The 13,791-nt window shown below is 33.9% G+C and overlaps 1 protein-coding gene across 1 annotated transcript in view; it reads right to left on the reverse strand.

The window, feature by feature from the left end:
* LOC116094935 (vomeronasal type-2 receptor 116-like) overlaps window positions 1-10,570 on the reverse strand; it is a 48,375-nt gene extending 37,805 nt beyond the window's left edge. Inside the window, exon 1 of the mRNA XM_031376335.1 lies at window positions 10,322-10,570. Coding sequence (XP_031232195.1) covers window positions 10,322-10,524 — 203 coding nt within the window. The 5' untranslated portion in view covers window positions 10,525-10,570. The remainder of the gene's footprint in view (window positions 1-10,321) is intronic.
* Window positions 10,571-13,791: the final 3,221 nt, after the last annotated feature.

Here is a 13,791-nt window from a genome sequence, read left to right on the forward strand (position 1 = left end):
AAAAAAAAAAAAAAAGCCTATAGAACTCCAAACAGTTTGGACCAGAAAAGAAATTCCTCCTGTTACATATTAATAAAAACACCAAATGCACAAAACAAAGAAGGAATATTCAAAGCTGTAAGGGAAAATGGCCAAGTAACATATAAAGACAGAAGTATCAAAATTATACCAGACATCTCACCAAAGACTATGAAAGCCAGAAGATCCTGGACTGATGTCATACAGACCCTAAAAGAACACAAATGCAAGCCCAGCAAATTCTCAATTACCATAGATGGAGAAACCAAAGTATTCCATGACAAGACCAAATTTACACAATATCTTTCCACAAATCCAGCCCTTCAAAGGATAATAAATGGAAAACTACAACACAAGGAGGTAAACTATACCCTAGAAGAAGGAAGAAAGTAATCTTTGAACAAAACTAAAACAAGATAGCCACACGAACAGAATTCCAAAAATAAGAGGAAAGAACAAATACTTTTCCTGTATATCTATTAATATAAATGGACTCAATTCCCCAATAAAAGACATAGACTAACAGACAGGTTTTTTAAACAGGATCCAACATTTTGCTGCATACAGGAAACCTACCTCCATGAGAAAGACAGACACTACCTCAGAATAAAAGGCTGGAAAACAATTTTCCAAGCAAATGGTCCCAAGCAACAAACTAGAGTAGCCATTCTAATATCAAATAAAATTAACTTTCAACCTAGAGTGTTCAAAATAGATAAGGAAGGACACTTCATACTCATGAAATGTAAAATCTACCCAGATGAACTCTCAATTCTGAAAATCTATGCTCCAAATGAAAGGGCATCTACATTCATAAAAGAAACTTTACTAAAGCTCAAAGCACAAATTGCACCATACACAACAATAGGGGGAGACTTCAATACCTAACTCTCTGCAATGGACAGATCATAAACAGAAACTAAATAGAGACACAATAAAACTAACAGAACTTATGAAACAAATGGATTTAACAGATATCTATAGAACTTTTTATCCTAAAGCAAAAGGATATATCTTCTTCTCAGCACCTTATGGTACCTTCTCCAAAATTGACCATATAAACAGTCACAAAAGATACAAGAAGATTGAAGTAATCCCATGCATCCTATCTGATCACCACAGACTATTGGTATTTTTCAACAAACAATAGAAAGCCTACATACAAGTGGAAGCTGAACAATGTTCTACTCAATGATAACTTAGTCAAAGAAGAAATAAAAAAAGTCAATGACTTTTTAGAGTTTAATGAAAATGAAGCCACAAGTTACCCAACCTTATGAGACACAATGAAAGCAGTCCTTAGAGAAAAACTCATAGCTCTGAGTGTCTTCAAAAAGAAAATGGAGAAAGCATAGACTAGCAGTTTGACAGACCATCTGAAAGCTCTAGAACAAAAAGAAGCACATTCACTCAAGAGGAATAGATCAAATTCAGGACTAAAACAAACAAGTGGAATAAAAAGAACTATACAAAGAATCAACCAAACCAGGAGCTGGTTCTTTGAGAAAATCAACAAAATAGATAAACCTTTTCTATACTAACTAGAGGTACACAGACAGTCTCCCAATTAACAAAATCAAAAATGAAAAGGGAGACATAACAACAGAGACTGAGGCAATCCAAAAATCATCAGATCCGACTACAAAAGCCTATATTCTACAAACTGGAAAATCTGGATGAAATGGGCAATTTTCTAGACAGAAACTAGGTACCAAAGTTAAATCAAGATCAGATAAATAATCTAAAAAGTCCCATGTCTCCTAAAGAAATAGAAGCAGTCATCAATAGTCTCCCAATCAAAAAAAAGAAGCTGAGGACCAGAGGGGTTTAGCAGAGTTTTATCAGACCTTCAAAGTAGAGCTAATACCAATACACCTCAATATATTCCACAAAATAGAAACAGAAATACTCTACCTAATTCGTTCTATGAAGCCACAATTACTCTGATGCCTAAACCACACAAACACCCAACAAAGAAAGAGAACTTCAGACCAATTTCCCTTATGAATATCGATGCAAAAATACTCAATAAAATTCTTACAAACCAAATCCAAGAACACATCAAAACAATCATCCATCATGATCAAGTGATGCAGGGATGCAGGGATGGTTCAATATATGGAAGTCCATCAACTTTACCCACTATATAAACAAACTCAAAGAAAAAAAAGATATGATCACTTCATTAGATGCTGAGAGAGCATTTGACAAAATCCAACACCCCTTCATCATAAAAGTCTTGGGGAGATTAGGAATTCATGGCCGATACTGAAACATAGTAAAAGCAACATACAGGAAACCAGTAGCAAACATCAATCTAAATGGAAAGAAACTTGAAGCAATCCCACTAAAATCAGGGACTAGACAAAGCGGCCCACTCTCTCTCTACTAATTCAATATTGTACTTAAAGTTCTAGCCTGAACAATCAGACAACAAAAGGAGATCAAAATTATACAAATTGGAATGGAAGAAGTCAAATTATCACTATTTGAAGATAATAAAATATTAAAATTAAAGTGACCACAAAATTCCACCAGAGAACTAAACCTGATAAACAACTTCAGCAAAGTAGCTGGATATAAAATTAACTCGAGCAAATCCTCAACATAAAGGATAAGGCCTTCCTCTATACAAAGGATAAACAGGCTGAGAAAAAAAATAGGTAAACTACTCCCTTCACAATAGTCACAAAGAATATAAAATACCTTGATGTCACTCTGGCCAAGCAAATGAAAGATCTGTATGACAAGAACTTCAAGTCTCTGAAGAGAGAAATCGAAGAAGATCTCAGACGATGGAAAATCTCCCATGCTCATGGATTGGCAGAATTAATATAGTAAAAATGGCCATTTGGCTGAAAGAAATCGACAGATTCAATAGAATCCCTATAAAAACTACAAGTCAATTCTTCACAGAGAATTTGCAAATTTATCTGGAAGAACAAAAAGCCTGGAATATCGAAAACTATTCTCAACAATAAAAGAACTTCAGGTAGAATCACCAGCCCTGTCCTCAAGAGGTAGTACAGAGCAATTGTGATAAAAACTGCATGGTATTGGTACAGTGACAGGCAGATAGATCAATGGAATAGAATTGAAGACTCAAAAATGAACCCACAAAACTATGGCCACTTGTTCTTTGACAAAGGAGCTAAAACCATCCAGTGGAAAAAAGACAGCATTTTCAACAAATGGTGCTGGCTCAACTGGTGGTTAGCATTTAGAAGAATGCAAAGTGATCCATTCTTATCTCCTTGTAGAAATCTCAAGTCCAAGTGGATCAAGAACCTCCACATAAAACCAGATACCCTGAAACTAATAGAAAAGAAAGTGGGGAAGAGACTTGAGCACAAGAGAACAGGGAAAAATTTCCTGAACAGAACACAAATAGCTTATGCTCTAAGATCAAGAATTGATAGATAAGACCTCATAAAATTGTAAAGATTCTGTAGGGTAAAGGACACTGTCAATAGGACAAAGTGGCAACTAGCAAATTGGGAAAAGAACTTTACTATTATTACATCCAATAGAAGACTAATATCAAATATATACAAATAACTCAAGAAACTAGACAACAAAAACCAAATAACCCCATTAAAAATGGGGTACAGATCTCTTTTTCATCTTCTAATAAATGTATTTTCCAGAAATAAAGTAACAACCAGAGGGCTTTATAACTATACGCTAAATAATATATAGAGCATTTATTTCTAATATGCTTAAGTATTTTAAACGACTGAGGGATCTATCTCTAAGTTGGTTGGTGGCAAGAAAGCAAGTCTAATTTTGGACACTGTAATTCTTTTTTTTCTTTTTTAAAAAATGTAAATATTTTCTTTATTTACATTTCAAGTGATATCTCCTTCTAAACAAGGATTCTCAACAGAGGAATACCAAATGTCTGAGAAGGACCTAAAGAAATATTCAACAACTTTAGTCATCAGGGAAATGCAAATCAAAACAAAATTTAGACTCCATTCACACCTGTCAGAATGACTATGATTAAAAACTCAGGGGCATTAGATGCAGGCAAAGTTGTGGAGAAAGAGGAATACTTCTTCATTGCTGTTGGGATTGAAAGTTGGTACAATCACTCTGGAAATCAGTTTGGCTGTTCCTTGGAAAATTGTACATAATACTGTTGGAGGACTCAGCAATACTACTTTTTGGCATATACCCAGAAGATGCTCCAACATGTAGTAAGGACACATGCTCCACTCTGTTCATAGCAGCCTTATTTACAATAGCTAGAACCTGGAAACAAACCAGATGTCCTTCAACAGAGGAATGGATACAGAAATGTGGTATATTCACACAATGGAGTGCTCAGCAATTAAAAACAATGAATTTATGAAATTCTTAGGGAAATGGATGGGTCTGGAGGATATCATCCTGAGTGAGGTAACCCAATCAAAACAGAACACACATGGTATGCACTCACTGATAACTGGATATTAGCCCAGAAGCTCACAGTATCCAAGATACAATCCATAAACTACAGAAACTCAAGAAGGAAGACCAAAGTGTGGATACTTCAATCCTCCTTAGAAAGGGGATCAAAATACCCATGGAAGGAGTTTCATAGACAAAGTGTGGAGCAGATACTGAAGGAAGGACAATCCAGAGACTGCCCCAATTGGGGATCCTTCCCATATACAATCACCAAACACAGACACTGTTATGGATGCCAGCAAGTGCTGGCTGACAGGAGGCAGATATAACTGTCTCCTGAGAGGTTCTGCCAGTGGCCGACTAATACAGAAGTGGAGGCTAACAGTCATCCATTGGACTGAGCAGTGGGTCCCCAATGAAGTAGCTAGAGAAAGGACCCAAGGGGTTGAACAGTTTTGCAGTCCTTTAGGAGGAACAACAATATGACCTAACTAGTAATCCCAGAGCTCCTAGGGACTAAACCACCAACCAAAGAGTACACATGGCAGGACTCATGGCTCCAGCTATATATGTAGCAGAGGATGGCCTAGTCAGTTATGAATGGAAGGAGAGGCCTTTGTTCTTCTGTATACTCTATGGCTCAGTTTAGGGGAATGCCAGGGCTTAGAAGTGGGAGAGGATGGTTTGGTGAGCAGGAGGATGTGGGAGGGAGCAGGGATTTATTTTAGAGGGGAAACCAGGAAAGGAGAAAACATTAGAAATGTAATTAAAGAACATATCTAATAAAATTAAAATAGAAAATGGATGACTAAAAGTAGATTTTTCTCCAAAATCAGGATATGGGAGCAATGAGAAGAAAACTAAAAAATGTGTTTTAAAAGGTGGAATATTAAGCATGGTGATATAAAATATATACATATATATAAGTATGTTATTAAGTTGTTTATGTATAAACTTTATATCCAAGATTATAACACAAAAAGAAAATCCTTGATTTTAAAATAAAAGATATCAATGAATATATTCACATTCTTTAAGAAAAGTTTGACTTTAATTTCTTTGTATGTCTCTCAAAGAAGAAATTGAAAGTTAAGGTTGCATCAAGAAGCCAGGAAAAAGAGCTAAATTGATCTTAATTCATGTATTTACTAAAAAAAATATCAAATAAGTTAAATAAGTGTCATTTTTTTCTGAGTACTCACACACCTGTCTCTTAAATTAAAATTTCTTGAAAAGAAAATAATTGCAAAATTTAATAATTATGATAACATATTTTTCAAATGTGTTTAGGAATGAGAAATAAATACAAATGCAGCAGGGGATCATGTAATGATCCCCACAATTTGTTTAGTGTTGATCACATTTAATAGAGGAATAATGTAAATTTCATATTATTTTATAATTCATGTATTAAATACAAATCAAAAGATATACCATATTGTGAAATCAGTTGTTATTCCTCTTTTTGACAATTTTATATTATCACACCAATATACTCCAAGGAAACAACCTCAAAGCAGAAAATTTAAAAGAGCTACAGTTTGTAGATTTTAGTTGAGGTGAATAGAGTTTGATCGGTTGCTTTTGTCCCCTTTAATGGCATGATTCAAGATGGGATAGTGTATTGCCAATCCACCCAAATCATGGATAGATTACAAAGGAAAAAATAATAGGAAAAACTGTGATCACAAAACTCCACTGGAGAGCATACATTACTAATAGCATAATCTACCTATTAAGTGTACTAAGTATAGGCAGTGCTAAACTAAAATTCAAACACCTTATTGTACAAGCATTTGAGCAGACTTTAAGATCCAAGCTTCAGCAATGACAGAAATATAAAGAAATCATATACACACAATAAACTTTTGTTTTCGTCCACCAACCACTATCAAGTCAGAGTGAATTATTGAGAAATAATTCACCAAGAAAGTTTCTTTGCTCAGCCCTAGAATTTCTGTTTAGATCATCAGAAGAGCTGGCATACTTGAAAACTAGTTTGTTAATCCACACACCAAGAAATGCTCATTCACCTCAGAAGTGGGATAACTTGGCTGTAAACTGGGTAAACAGATGATTCTTCTGATGAACTGAATTTTATATTCACCACAAAAATTCAGAGTATGGAAATTTTACTCAATGAGTCTTTTTAGACATTTCTTCTAGCCCAGCTTCATCTCATCCTTTATGACTCTGTAGTACCAGAGATTCACAAACAGAAATATAGAGTTGTAACACTAGGCTGGGACTCAGGTGGTGACCTTTATCCTCTTTCCTGTCTTTCATTCCAATCTCTCCTTACTTTTCCTTATGATACATTTAGTTCTGGCAGCAGCTCCTTCTAGTCCCACAGCAATCTTCTACGCAGTCGACATCTTGCTGTTTACTCAGAGACCCATTCATTATTCTCTATGGCTCTTTTGGGATTTATTTCTTTCTCATTTCTATTCTTTGTGTTCCTGAAGAACCACAGATGTGCTCTGCACTAGAGACCCATAGCCCGCACACTTGGATGAACTATATCTTCCCTTGTTCTACATTCTAGCCTTTTGATACTTATCCTCAATACCGGTTTGGCTTACCTGTTTGAGTCCATTGTTAAACCACCCCTGAGGACTCAGTTTCTAGTCGTAGACTCCCACAGTTTTTCCCTACTGCCCTCTCAGTGTCTTTCTAGCCCAACTATATACTAGTGTTTCCAGAAACACTATAGCTACCACATTTGACTTAGATTCTGGTGATGTGCAGCCTCCATATTTTGTTAGCAATGTGGCTAGGAAGAGTGAGAAATAGCAACAAAAATGAGCAAAACTCACTGAACAAAGACAGGACTAGATATACACAAAGAAAGAGTTTAAATGTTGTAAGTCTATCTATTACATAGTTAAAAAACAATATGTGAACAGCAAAGACAATATTCTTCTCCAGAATCCAGCAACACTATTGTAATATGCCACTATAAAAAGCAATTAGGATGAAGCACAGGAACTTCAAAACAGTCACCATGAATACGATCAAGTACATCAAAAAGTTATGAATAGAAATTTAACTATATCCAAGAGGACATAAAGTATAAATAATCAGAGAACAATTGGTCAAAAGAGGTTGGAGGGTCCCACACACTAGAAGTAAAATATGGAGTATTAATAATATCATCTGTTAATATCTCCCAGTATTGACAGTCTATATTCTTAAGTAAAAAGACAGAGAAATAGATTATATTAAAAAACTAGTATTTATTTTTCTGCTGCACCAAAGAAAAACAACATAGCATCATGAAGAGACATCACCTTAACCTAAAATCATAGAAAAAGTATTCTAAACAAACAGTTAGCTATTTTCTATCTGGCAATACAAACTTTAAATAAACTACATTCACATCAAAGGAAAAAATACCAGGGGGATATTAAAATTCTAAACTCTTATGCATAATTCAAAGAAGCCCAAATTTCTACAGGAAATGCCACAACTACTAAAATCACATACCGGTCCTAATAGAGCAATAGTGAGTGACTGCAATACTTCACTCACCAGAGACATATCATCTACAAAACAAACAAATAGAATCAAAACCAAACCAAATCCCAAAAATCTAACCAGAAAATTTGGAGTTAAATAATGCTATGAATCAAATAGATTTGATTAACACCAACAGAACATTCTACCAAACACTGAGGAACAAATTTTCTTTTCAGTAGTCTATGAAACTTTCTTTAAAAGTGACCATATACTACATAGGACATTAATGAAGTTTCAACACACACATTTTTTTTTTAGATAATGCAATATGTCCTTTTTTACTATAATGAATTAAAGTCCAATAAAGACAACTCATTTAAAGCATCGAAGTTTCTCATTATCAGAACATTTCTAGATTGTATTTGATATAGTTGTTTTTGTATTTGTATATTGTATTTGTATTTGATATAATTGTATTTGATATAATTCCCATTAACTTTACTTATGAGAGTGGAGGGGTATACTGATATATGTTTATAACATTATAGAATGAGTAATTTTTTGACTTTATTTTTGCAGTTAAAGGAGTAGTTTTCTCTAAGACTATTTCCTCATTAGTCTCTCTCTTTTTACCTCAGTTTTCAGTGTCAGGTCTGAGTTCCATATCTTGCAGGGGGCCTTAAATATAAGAAGAAGTGTTTTTGCGATATTGATGATTACCTTTCTTCTTTGGTAGCATTCAGAATACTGTTTAGTATCGTTGTGAGCATAAAGATTTAAGTTGTTCACAAACCTGATTTTTCCACATATGATGAAATAATTGTCTTTAGAAATAAGGTCTTACCATCAGATTGTAGAAAATAAACAATATTCTTGGCAAAGCCAAGTTTAACTTCTTGCAATCAATGAGTATTGAGAACCTTTATGTCTTCTAGTGTCTACTTCCATTTCTTTCTTTAGTATCTTAAAGAATTTGTTGTAGATTTTCATTCCATTGGTTGGATTTTCTACTTGGCATTTTATTCACTTACTTTGGAAAGATAAAGTAAATGGAAATTTTTTCCTGAAGTTTTTTTCAAATTTGTAATGGTATATAGAAAGCTGCTCATCTTGTCAATTGTATATGCTTTTAACTTAGTTGGTTTCATCTGAGAGCTTAATTATAATTTTAGATAAATTTAATGACAGAATAATATTTTATTTTATGGAAATAGTTTAAATTTTACTTCCAAAGTGTTTCTGAATACTTCCTAAGACTTTGCGTACCATCCTGAATGGTAACAGAACATGAAGGGATTTTTCTTATGCTTGATGTTAAAGAGATATTTTCAGAGGTTTCCGATTTCATACAATGCTTGCAAGTTTTATATTGTATCTTTGATTATTTTATGTAAGTATCTAATTTTCTAAGTACTTAAAGTAATTTTTTATTAAAGGATATAACACTTTGACAAGTTTCTTACTAGAAAAACCTGAATTACTAAGATAACAGTGGAAAAAATGCATATGAAATAAAGGTATGTTTAACATATATATATATGTATGTATGTATGTATACTTAAACTTGGACTTGGGCTCATACAAAGGGGACTCCAAGGATAAATCTTAAAAACAGCAATAGTAGTCACAGTTTATCAATGCAGTGTAGAGACTTTTGTCTTGTCTAGGTTGGGAGATAATCAAGGACGAGAACTCAAATAATTCATTTCTGTGATGCATGAGTAACGTGATTCTCAAATGGATGAAGAGACCATTAACTAGACAGTCTATTAGAAAGTGAGACAGGATGCAATTTGTTATAAGTTTGTCAGTGCCTTGAATCTGATAAAAATCTGTGTCATATGATCAAATGAGCGTATAATTAAAACTGACTTGAAAAGAAATAATAAAATTGTTATAGTTTTTTCCTATTCTTATTGTAGGTACAAATCATCGCATGACAGTTAGGAAATGATGATATATAAATTCTTCAAACTAAGGTTAAATATCTGTATAAGAAACATACCCAGCAATACCATAAATATAAAGATCATCTCTGGACAGGATCTAGGCTCTCTATACCAGTGGAAGGAACATTAGAGAACCACTGTGAAATCATTTTCCTGCATCCCCTAAGAAACAAATTCAGGGCATTGCTTTGTTCTGTGTTTCTGAGGAGCATCACATAGTGCTACCAAGAAAGAACTGTCAGTATTCGGTGCATTCCTCTAGTAACAAGGTGGAAAGTATATGTCATTTAGCCTGGCAAATATTATTTTAAAGCTATGAGCAAAATGCCTAATCCAAAAACATAGAAATAATGAGCAGTCAAACCCAAAATAGTTTTGATTGATCTTTGTGTTATAGATGGAAAACAGGGAAAGCAGGCACAGAAAGTCATGGTCAACATATCTTTAGGCCGAGTACAAATTATTAGCCATGATAAACATAAATGAATGAAAGAGGCACTTACTGAATATCTGGATTTCCATCAAAAGAATCATTCAGTGGTGGACCCTGTCTTGTGTAAATGTAAAAGAAACAGTCATCTTCCAAAGTTATACCTATCTTTTCATTTTGTTTTATTCTCCAAAAGCACTTGGGATGTGTTGCACTCAAAAGCAAGAAATACTCCAGGATGAGGAAGACAGACAGCACAGATAACATGTTTATCATATCCCCTATGCCTTGTGCTTGAGCCAAGGCCAGTATGAATCCTTAGGCAGAAGTTCAAGTATCAATGTGTTGGAGAGCACCTGTGTGTCTCTTTTTTATAATTGTAGTTAGTACTGAGAAAAACTTTTATGTACCTCGGTTCTTTTCTTTTCTGCTTGTTCTCCTCTGGAGGATTCTTAAGTACTTTCTGGCCTGGGGCTCTCCATTTGAATGTTTATGTTCAGGTGACAAACAGGGGTGATAATTTTGTTTAATGATAATCCTTCCCTTCACTGTCAGATGATTCTGTCCATGTCACTAGACATGAAGACCACAGGCGTGAAAATTCTTAGGAGAATTTGCTCATCTCTTTAGTTCACCAAACTGTTTTTCTGATTACCATTTGAAAGAGTTAAAGTGAATTGCATCAGCCATTCCAAATTTAGTTTTAAAGTGGAAGTTTCATAAACAGCTTATCATAGCCATAGCTCATTATAGGCATACAGGTATTATGTCCAGAAATGTCTAAGCTAGATAGTAGCATCCTTACTAATTACGTGTCCAGAGAACAAGAGAGTATGTACCTATGTGAATCTTGCATATCTGAATGCCTTCTACTGTGGAGAGTTCCCAAAAGTTGCATATATTACATAAATAATGAATGACTATTCGGACCCTAGAAATGCCCATCAGTATCTCAGTACCAAAGTAGAAACTAAACTGCATGTTAGAGATGTAAAATATCAATTAAGATTTAGTCCCATTTGTATTTCTTGTGATCAGCAATTTCTAAATCAGCATTATCATTTTCCTCCATATTTATGCTTGCATTTGAATGTTGTTTAACATTCTATAATTTATAGCAAAAATTCTATAATTTATTAAAAACTTTCAAGTATTCTGCCTTTCCAATAAGGAATTTTGTATTATAATTACATTATACAATATGCTTCCTAGGAGAAATGTGTAGATCTGCTTTAAACTAGTATGCTTCTAATACTAAAATGAGACTAGAAAAACTGCATTCACTCCAAACAATCTATTTTGTCAAGAGGTGATATATAATGGAATAACCAAGAATGTATTGGTGTTACATTAGCAAAAGGAATCAAGGAAGTTTCCCTTGGTATAATTTAGCCAAGGTTTGAATTCTCTACTTAATTCTTCATGTGTCTTTCATCATCTCATGGGTTGTATAGGTTTGTCTGTGGCTGCCTAAAAGTTGCCTAGTGAATATGTCTCTCTTTCATTTGCATCTGATTGTGTCTGTTTCTAACAAAGTACTTTACTCAACACTTATTGAATAGCTCAGAGAGTCTCACACGGAGAAAGAATAGGAAATACTTTATACAAATCTTTAAAAATTTTCCAAGGGATTGAATCACTAACTTAAGCTAAAAAATATACAAACAAACAAATAAATATTCACTTAAATATTATCACGTAAGATCCAAATGCTGCTTCCTACATCTACAGAGGGCATTTGTCTTCTAGGCCATGTTTGGCCAAGTTATTGTTTCCAGCAAATGGATATTATAATATGCATATGCACATGTCTTAATATGAGTCAGGTGCATGAACAAGTACATAATTTAAGAGTACAGTTATGCCTTACCTAAGGATGTAAAAGTTGATTACATGGGAATTCCAAAGAAATAAGGAATGTTTTTATACTGTTACAATCTTCTTTTAAAGACAGGTTAAACAAGGAGGCTGAATATATATTCACAGATTTTAAGCTGAAAGTGTTCAGTAGTTGTAAAATTAATTCCAGTTGTTAGGTGCATTAAAACATTGGCCTCTTAGAATGTAAATTTAATACACATACCTAAACATAGAAAAAGCAATTTACACCAAACCAAAAGTTAACATCAAATTAAATGGAGAGATACTATACACAATCCCACTAAAATCAGGGAGAAGGCAAGGATGCCCACTCTCCCCTTATCTATTCAAAATAGTACTTGAAATTCTAGCTAGAGCAACAGGACAACAAAAGGAGATAAAAGTGATTAACAATTGGAAAGGAGGAAGTCAAGATATTGCTATTTGCAAATGATATTTACACCCAACTGATGGACAGAATCAGGTGACCACTGTGGTTGAATTAGGAAGAAGCTGAGGAAGAGGTAGGCTCTATTAGAAGACCAGCAGTCTTAACTAACCTAGATCCCCAAGATCATACAGCCACTTTGCCACCAACCAGGCAGCATACACCAGCTGATAGGAGGCCCCCCATATATATATATATATATATATATATATATATATATATATATATATATATATTCAGCAGAGATATGCTGGGTCTTGACTCAGTGAGAGAAGATGCACCTAACCCTCAAGTGACTTGAAGCCCCAGGAAGTGGGAAGTCTCGTAAGATGGGTGTGTGTTGTGGGAGGTGGGGACATCCTCTTGGAGATGGGGTATTGGAGGAATAGGATGTGGAAGAGTCACAGGGCAGACTAGGATGGGGATAAAAATTGGAATGTAAAAAAGTTTAAAGAATAATAAAAGAAAATATAACTTAACAATACTTTGAATCATTCATTGGCATATATTTATTCTTTGATGTCTCACTGTATTTCATTTTACCTCATTCAACAAGGTATATTAATTTTTTAAAAGATTGGGACACGGGGGGGGATGGGGGTAAAAAAAAAGAAAAAAAAAAAGATTGGGACACGAATTGTCATTTACTTAGTTTACTCCAAAACAACTCAATTGAGTTTAAATGCACCCAAAATAATAATTTGAGAAAGTTTATAAATTTATGTTTTATATCTATCATTGACTGAATACCAGAGGTTGAGCACATTCTCTAGGCAAGTATAAGAAACTTAAATGTCCTAGTTGTGCTATAGAATTACTTTAATGCTTATACTAAATTAATTAATTATGTAATCCCATTATCAGGTTAATACCAATATTCATAGTCCCTCTAAATTTCTTATGATTCTCTAAGGAGAAGCAGGAATAATATAAATTTTGTATTAATCCCTGAAGTGAAGCTTACATTCAAGTGGTGATATGCTTTATCTACTGATGTAATTTGTTGGCCAGGTCATTTGCTTTAATTTGCTGATTTTTTAAAAAACTTTTATTGCATTATGATGGGAAAAATTACATGATTTCAGTTTATCTGAATTTGTTAAAATTTAAAAACATATTTTAATTAAATAGAATTGAATCACATTCTTGCTCCTCTTTTGTCCCACCGTTCCTCCCATAGACCCCCCTTCAATACCTACAATATCTTTTTTGTCATATTCCTTAAAATTTATAAA

Source organism: Mastomys coucha, chromosome X (assembly GCF_008632895.1).
Source record: "Mastomys coucha isolate ucsf_1 chromosome X, UCSF_Mcou_1, whole genome shotgun sequence".
NCBI lineage: Eukaryota > Metazoa > Chordata > Mammalia > Rodentia > Muridae > Mastomys > Mastomys coucha.